We start from the raw sequence: 7,356 nt of genomic DNA on the forward strand, positions 1-7,356 counted from the left end.
TGTTCTTCCTGTCTTTGGTTAGGAATTTCATCATAGAAGAAAGAAGTTTTGGGCCTTGTGAAGGCCAAAAAAGTACAAAGCCAACAGTCACATTTCTCTGCCAACCAAGCATGAGGGAAGATGGAGAGATACTAATCTATGGAAGCATTCCCGTAAACAACCTTGGGAAAGAATAGCCCGACATCACATATCAGTTATCTCACATGTTATCAAGTCTTCGAACCCACTGAGGCTCCTGCCTGGAGCCCAGCTGGCAGACTGCTATTGAACTGAAACAGACTTGTAATAATCATGTCATAGAACCGTGTGGTTCAACACTGTCGTCCTTCTACACACCGTTCTTCAGTATACTCTGTTCGTCTGCACACACTTGAAACATGGCCAAATCCTTTATAATTCTTACACTGCAATGGTTTGGGGACAAAAGCTCTTACGTATCTTACATAACCAAACTTCACATGCGTAGGTAATTGCTCTTTATCAAAAAACAACAGGACTGACAGACTATCTTCTTTTTTTACATTCACTCAGCAGGTCAGACGCCGGGCACCAACCCCACCCGGAATTCTCTTCAGGTATTCAACCTGAACATCCGTCGTCACCCCTGAGATGACTCCTTTGACGGGTGCTCTACTCCAAAGTTCAAAACACAAAACTTCTGTTGTCCGGATTCTTTTGAGGCCCACTGCAATCTTTCTCTGCTCGTCATAAATATAATTAATCAAAATAAGACCACTCCTGGTAACTCTGACAGACTACACTTTTTCAAGCGCATACTACATTTTCAACACCTCATAGAGGTTTCCTACATCTGCATCCTTACTCAACAACCGCATCCCAACAAGAAGCGATTCATTATAATTTACACACGTATCCTCCACTCCAATTTTAGACAATTTCCTTTTTGTACCAGTTTTCGATATAACTGTTGTCCATTCAGAACATTTGTCTTCACCAAATGTACTCGACATGCTGTTTCATTCAAACTGATCAACCACCTCTGCCTTCTTCTGGATCCGAACCTTCCTCTTCTTCTCTGCTCAAACGCCACTCTTGGAGGTAGACTGATCAAAAAAAAATGTTTATGCATTTTAGCTAACCCTAACCCTTTAACTAACCTTAACCTAATTATCCTGTTCTCCTAAACCTGCTACGAAAAGTCAATTTTGACAAAAGCTGTATCCCGTCCAGACAACTCAGTAGACTTGAGGTAGGTGCGTTTCCAAAATGTACATTATAGTCATTTAGCAGACTTACAGTTGTGAGTGGATATACTTTTGTGCTTTTTCCCTGTACTGGTACCCCGTGGGAGTCATACCCACAACCCTGGCGCTGCAAGAGCCATACTCTACCAACTGAGCTTTAACATCACTGAAGCTGCAGGAAAACAATACATCTGCTTAAAATATAAACAAAATAGACTTCAGCCAGTATTTTATCTATCTATTACATTTGATGTTATTGAATATTTCCACTACTATTTATTCATATCTGTTTTTGGCTGTGCCAATACAATTATTTAGGTGGTTAAATATAGTTTTTAAATCAGTAATAATAACCACTGAAATCCACATCCCTCATCCCAAATCCCAAATCCTACCCTTTACCGTGAGGGAGTAACATGTAAAAATGATCGTAGAACAGTGTCTAGTGGTAACTTCCTCTCCAATCTGAGAGCTGCAGAGAGATGAATCTTCGATCGATTGGTCGAGTCTGAGTATTATACCACACGGCGTGGAAACGAGCTCGTGGAACATTTAGGATTCAAAGTCACAGCTTACTGAAAAACAAACCTTATTGCAGTCACTCAGAAGACGGACATATAGTTTAGTGTCAACAGTAACGTTACCAGAATCTCCAACTGAAATGGCGAATGACAACGCGAAACTCTCCAAAAACCTCTTGCGTATGAAGGTAAGAAATGCATGCTAACTACAATAGTTAGTTATCATACTAGCCGCTAGGAATGTTGCCCCTGCTAGTAGGCACGTTGCTAAACCTCAGAGACGGTTTGATCCTCCAACTGTTGATGGATGGTAAAAGTGGCATCCAACTAAAACCGTATCCGATCTAGCTAGCTAGCCAAGTAACCTAGCTAACTTGGCTTGAGCAACCAGGCTAGCTTTGTTGGCTAACTTGCTTGGTTTGTCAGCTGGGACATCTTTGTCAACATACTTTTCGTAAATTAACTAGATTAATCTTGTTGTTTAGCTAGTTCAGACCTATGGCTATGGGTTCTCTCCAATAACATTTCATTTGTAAGTGATTCATAAGACACCCTGTTGAATTTACTCAGCAATGTCTCAGCAACTCTGATGCAGTGTAGAAGGTCCTGCACATCTTGTACTGTACTTCTACAATTGCCATTCTGTCTACTAGTTCATGCAAAGAGGCCTGGATGCAGATACAAAGAAGCAACTGGAAGAAGAGGAGAGGAGGATCATCAGTGATGAGCATTGGTATCTGGACCTGCCAGAACTCAAAGCTAAAGAGTATGACCCCTTTCACTGTCCACCTGCACATATTGGAGTAATTACATAAGGATGTAGACTAGTTTGAGGACACAGAACTGCCATCCTTTTCTAATGTCCAGCAACATACCATCGGACATTAAAGATAATGACAGTCTTCTCTCTAGTGTCCTCGGCTCAAATGTTGGCATATTTTATATTGTTCTTCCTGTCTTTGGTTAGGAATTTCATCATAGAAGAAAGAAGTTTTGGGCCTTGTGAAGACCTGAAGTATGGACGAATGTCATTCAAGGGGTTCAATACAGAAGTAGAGGTACTTATTAATTTACAATCACACCTTTTAAGGTTTATCAAAGTAAGATTGGATACATTTACATGTGATGTGACTGTTTCATTGGTGTAAATCTATTTTCTCCATCCAGAAACTAATGATCATCATGAATGCTCCAAATGAGGAAGAGTTGGAAGAGGAGGAAATTAGCAGAATGGAGACTGATATCACAGATGAAGACATGGCTAGAAGGTAGGAAACAACTCAAGATTTATTTTGACGAGATTTCAAACTGATTTGTTACATCGCCGTCTGATTAACTTTTCTCTCTACCTTGTAGGTACGAGAGCTTAGTGGGAAGCATGAAGAAGAAGTTTGCTAAGAAGCGGGAGAGGTCTGCAATTGAGGATGTTAATCAAAACGCAACTGAGACACACAAAAAAGTAGCTTTTTTGAAGCCTCAGGACTGAGGGGATGCCTTTTTATTTAAATGAAGTATGTCAGGACTGTACAATGTTTTTATGTGCAACAATTTTTATTTTATTTTTACTGCTGTGTTTTCATGATCCGTAGGTAACTTCCAAAGATGTTAGACATATATTTTAAAGTTGAATGGATGTTATATATCCTCTTTTTAAAAGTACATTTCTTCAAGATGCATTGAGGGTTATGAACACAGGAAATGAAGCCCACATCCTTGTACCATGGACCAGGGTATAGTTGAATTAAAACTGTTACCCAATGTGGTGTCTTGTTTTGTGAGAAATTGACAAAAACATACTACATTCAAACAATAACAAGGGTTTTCAATAGCCTTGCTTATGAAGCTGCCAAAAAAGTACAAAGCCAACAGTCACATTTCTCTGCCAACCAAGCATGAGGGAAGATGGAGAGATACTAATCTATGGAAGCATTCCCGTAAACAACCTTGGGAAAGAATAGCCCGACATCACATATCAGTTATCTCACATGTTATCAAGTCTTCGAACCCACTGAGGCTCCTGCCTGGAGCCCAGCTGGCAGACTGCTATTGAACTGAAACAGACTTGTAATAATCATGTCATAGAACCGTGTGGGGCAGAGGCGGTGGAGGCAGGGAATGAGCCAGGCTGACTGGCCAGGGGTGTAGACGGGTCTGGGAGCCACTGACATTAGGGCGTGGCACATGTCATCTAGCACGGGACGCAGGTCCTCTGAGGACATGACGGCCATCTTGGCAAAGCGTGCCTGGAGCGAGGAGATGTAGGCCTCGCCGTAGTCCTTCCGGACATCCTGGGATAGAGAGGTGAAGATCTCCTCTTGGTAACGGCTCCAGTCATCACTGCTACCGAAAATATCTGCGTTTTCAACCAAATGATAGACAAGTCTGTTTTTTGATTAAGTAAATCAAAAGGGGGAAAACAATTTATTGAAAGGTACAGTAGACTTAGCAATACACAAACTAAACAGCAGTAGAGGGTACATTTCCCCAACTAAGAGTGCTGAAGAACGGTACTGAACTTCTTCGCTGTCTCAGGTCATAGCATTTTCATTTTAAACTCATAACTGAATAATCATTATTTATTATACATACTTGTCTTGAAGCCTGCAGGTTGAATTGTGGATACATTGACGCCCCATCTGGCCAACTCTAGTCTCATCACTCCAGAGAAGGTGTTCAGGGCTGCTTTGGATGCTCCATAGGCCACAAACCCAGGAACGGGCACATCACCTGCACAAACAGATTTTAGGTTTATCATCAGGAAAGGGATAGGATTAACCTTGAGCACAGAGTTGCAAGTCAAGCTGGCTACGGATAGAAGATTAGTTATATTTACAGTTTCCTCACCTAATAAAGGCTGTCTGAGTAGTAGTGGGGGTTCTTGGCCAACTGTACTTGCTTTGAAGTTGCATTGGTGTCATAAGTGGGATAGTAGCCAGTATAACTTGCGAGTGACTGCTCAAGGTCAATCCTAACCCTTTTGTTTTGACAATAACCAGTCCAGATATGTTACCTGCCATACTGCAGACGTTGACTAGCCTGCCCCTGGAGTGTCGGAGCAGTGGAAGAAACACCTGAGAGACCTCTACTGCAGCAAGGAAGTTCACTGCCAAGCAGTTCCTGTATACTCTCACAGGAAGAATCTCTCCATCTGCCACATAGCCCAGGACTCCCGCATTATTCACAATCCCCCAAAGACCTGAGTCAAAGGGAGTGTGAACTTGAGACATTCCATGTCATGTGCATTATAGCATTATTTTGATCAGAAAAGGATCACTTCTTTGTCCTTATATGTTAAGTTTGGTGCCTTTTCCAATGACATCTATTGGTGCTTTTCCACTGAGACTTACCCCCAAACTAGTGCGTCACCGGTGTTTTATGTTAATGTAAGCTCTAATGTTATGGTGTTTCCATTAGGAGTCTGACACTAAAGACTTGTGGCGGGCAGATTAACAACCTCTGCATCATGCAAGACTTTCTTTGTGAGAAGGTGTTAAAGTTCAGTTAGCCATTGTTACGTACAGTCAGTGGCCTGTAGCCATGAAGGGATGCATCTGGTCAACAACAATATCCAGATACGCTGTGGCGTTCAAGCGTTGCTTAATTGGTATCAAGGGACCTAGCGTGTGCCAGGAAAACATTCCCTACACCACCGCCACCAGGTAGGATAGGGCAATGGAGTCTGCCATCAGAATGATGCAACAAGAACCAGGATTCATCATGACCAGGCAATGTTTTTCCACTCCTCAATTGCCCAGTGTTGGTGATCACGTGCCCACTATTGCTGCTGCTTCTTATTTTTAGCTGGGAGTGGAACCCAGTGTGGTTGTGCGTTACGAGTTGTGCGTTACGAGATGCTGTTCTGCACACCACTGTTGTACTGCACCGTTATTTGCCTGTTTGTGGCCCACGTATAAGCTTGCACAATTCTAGCCTTTCTCCTTTGACCTCTCATCAACTAGCTGTTTTTGCCCACAAGACTGCCACTGACTAGATATTTTTTGTATGTCGCACCATTCTCATTAAACCCTAGACACTCGTGCGTGAAAAGCCCAGGAGGCTTGCCGTTTGAGATTCTGGAACTGGCGTGCCTGGCACCGACGATCATACCACGCTCAAAGTCGCTTAGGTCACTCATTTTGCCCATTGTAACGTTCAATTGAAGAGTAACTGAATGCCTCGATGCCTGTCTGCCTGCTTTATATAGCAAGCCATGGCCATTTGACTTACTGCCTGTAGGATCAAACCATTTTCGTGAACTGGGTGGTGTATCTAATAAACTGGCCACTGAGTGGGCATTGCCTCGGTTCCACGTCAGAGCCAGTTTGCCGGAGCCATGGCCCAGTGAGACATGGGTGCTGGCACGCATCGATGGAAACAGAAAAGTCTGCCTTTTGGGTTCAACACTGGGGTAAATCCTTAGTGGAAATGCACCTTATGTGTCCTCAGTGCCTTATAGTTCTTGTAGTGAACAACACGTTACCTGCGTCCCCAACCTGAGTGCAAATGTAGTGGTGAGCCCGCTCTATCTGCGCAGCGTCTGTCACATCTAGCTGAAGGACTTGTAGCCCCTCAGACCCCAGTCTCTTCAGCTCCACTGCTCCTGGGCTGGTCTCATCCAGAACCCCAGCAAACACAGTCACTCCCAAGTCACTAATCCTTCTCGCTAGGGCATGACCAAAACCTGTATCACAACCTGTTCATGTTGAAGAGAAACAAATAAATGGGACACCAGAGCATACTGTTCCAATGTTCACTTGCACTTCATTCATGAGTACACAAAGTACTCAGCAGTATTGAAACCACATTCAATAACATTGTACAGAAGATTTAATTGGCCCCCATCATGACTATGTTATGAGTAGACCAGTATCAGTCATGTTTGATTGACAATGGTTGGTATGATAGTGTCAGTGTATGGCACCCATATACCCACATCACCTACCTGTAATCAGCACAGCTCTTCCATGCATCGTCAGCATGTCCACTCGTCTGCCCAGAACCACATAGCACAACCAGAGGCTGCAGGTCAGAAAGAGCAGACTGCGGTAGCCTGGAAGGGCCAAAAAGCACAGAGGCCCCCCAAGAGCCAAAAGTGCAAAGGTCCAGTATTCCCTATCATGACTCCCTCTCGCCTTAGTTATAATTGCCCCAATGTATAGGGCTGTAACTATTGTATACAGAGAAGAGAAATACCAGAATTCAATGTCAACACTCTCCATTCTATCCACTGGCAGGTTGGTCTTGCTCTTTCTTTCCTGATATCAGAGGTATCAATATCCTGTCCCCTTTGTTGGATATCCCCTTGGCTCTTTGACATGTGCATATCAAGTGTATCCTCAACTGAAAAACCCTGTAACCTTTAAAGAAACATTAACCCCACCCCTCGGTCACTGCCAGCCGACACCGCCAATCAACAGTACTGTTACATTAGTACATGTGGAAACAGGCATGGCTCTGAATGAAACCTGTTCTAAACCAGACATCGGGGGTGTATTCATTAGTTTCTTATTGGACAAGTTTGGGTGAGCCCCTCCTCTTCTTGGCCCATTTGCTAGTTTGGTTTCTGGTGAATACATCCCAGATGTGTGATAACAGCAAAAGCCTACTGTCCTGTTCTTATCATAACATCA

At 43.2% G+C, this 7,356-nt stretch overlaps 2 protein-coding genes across 3 annotated transcripts; one reads left to right on the forward strand and one right to left on the reverse strand.

Moving 5' to 3' along the window:
• The first annotated feature begins 1,645 nt into the window (after positions 1–1,645).
• mphosph6 (M-phase phosphoprotein 6) lies at positions 1,646–3,484 on the forward strand. The gene is made up of 5 exons (XM_021576322.3): positions 1,646–1,914; positions 2,380–2,492; positions 2,694–2,784; positions 2,894–2,994; positions 3,083–3,484. The coding sequence occupies exons 1-5, from the start codon at positions 1,867–1,869 to the stop codon at positions 3,210–3,212; spliced, it is 483 nt and encodes a 160-aa protein (XP_021431997.3). The 5' UTR covers positions 1,646–1,866; the 3' UTR covers positions 3,213–3,484.
• Positions 3,259–7,144, reverse strand: hsd17b2 (hydroxysteroid 17-beta dehydrogenase 2). 2 transcript variants are annotated; one of them, XM_021576291.3, is made up of 5 exons: positions 6,669–7,144; positions 6,207–6,419; positions 4,737–4,922; positions 4,316–4,453; positions 3,259–4,079 (listed from the first exon to the last, which is right to left on the reverse strand). In XM_021576291.3, the coding sequence occupies exons 1-5, from the start codon at positions 6,943–6,945 to the stop codon at positions 3,718–3,720; spliced, it is 1,176 nt and encodes a 391-aa protein (XP_021431966.1). In that variant the 5' UTR covers positions 6,946–7,144; the 3' UTR covers positions 3,259–3,717. The 2 variants fall into 2 exon arrangements, with proteins under 2 accessions (XP_021431966.1, XP_021431984.1); XM_021576309.3 differs by lacking the exon at positions 4,737–4,922.
• Between the last annotated feature and the right edge of the window lie 212 nt (positions 7,145–7,356).

This window comes from Oncorhynchus mykiss, chromosome 2, assembly GCF_057628025.1.
Source record: "Oncorhynchus mykiss isolate SJ-2025 chromosome 2, ASM5762802v1, whole genome shotgun sequence".
Classification (NCBI taxonomy): Eukaryota; Metazoa; Chordata; class Actinopteri; order Salmoniformes; family Salmonidae; genus Oncorhynchus; species Oncorhynchus mykiss.

Coding starts and splice junctions, on each gene's coding strand:
- mphosph6 (XM_021576322.3), top strand. CDS start 1,867: ATGGCGAATGACAACGCGAAACTCTCCAAAAACCTCTTGCGTATGAAG. Junction 1,915..2,379: donor AAAACCTCTTGCGTATGAAG/GTAAGAAATGCA, acceptor TCTGTCTACTAG/TTCATGCAAAGAGGCCTGGA. Junction 2,785..2,893: donor GGTTCAATACAGAAGTAGAG/GTACTTATTAAT, acceptor TTCTCCATCCAG/AAACTAATGATCATCATGAA.
- hsd17b2 (XM_021576291.3), bottom strand. CDS start 6,945: ATGGAGAGTGTTGACATTGAATTCTGGTATTTCTCTTCTCTGTATACA. Junction 6,420..6,668: donor AAGAGCTGTGCTGATTACAG/GTAGGTGATGTG, acceptor CAACATGAACAG/GTTGTGATACAGGTTTTGGT. Junction 4,923..6,206: donor CACTCAGGTTGGGGACGCAG/GTAACGTGTTGT, acceptor CCTTTGACTCAG/GTCTTTGGGGGATTGTGAAT.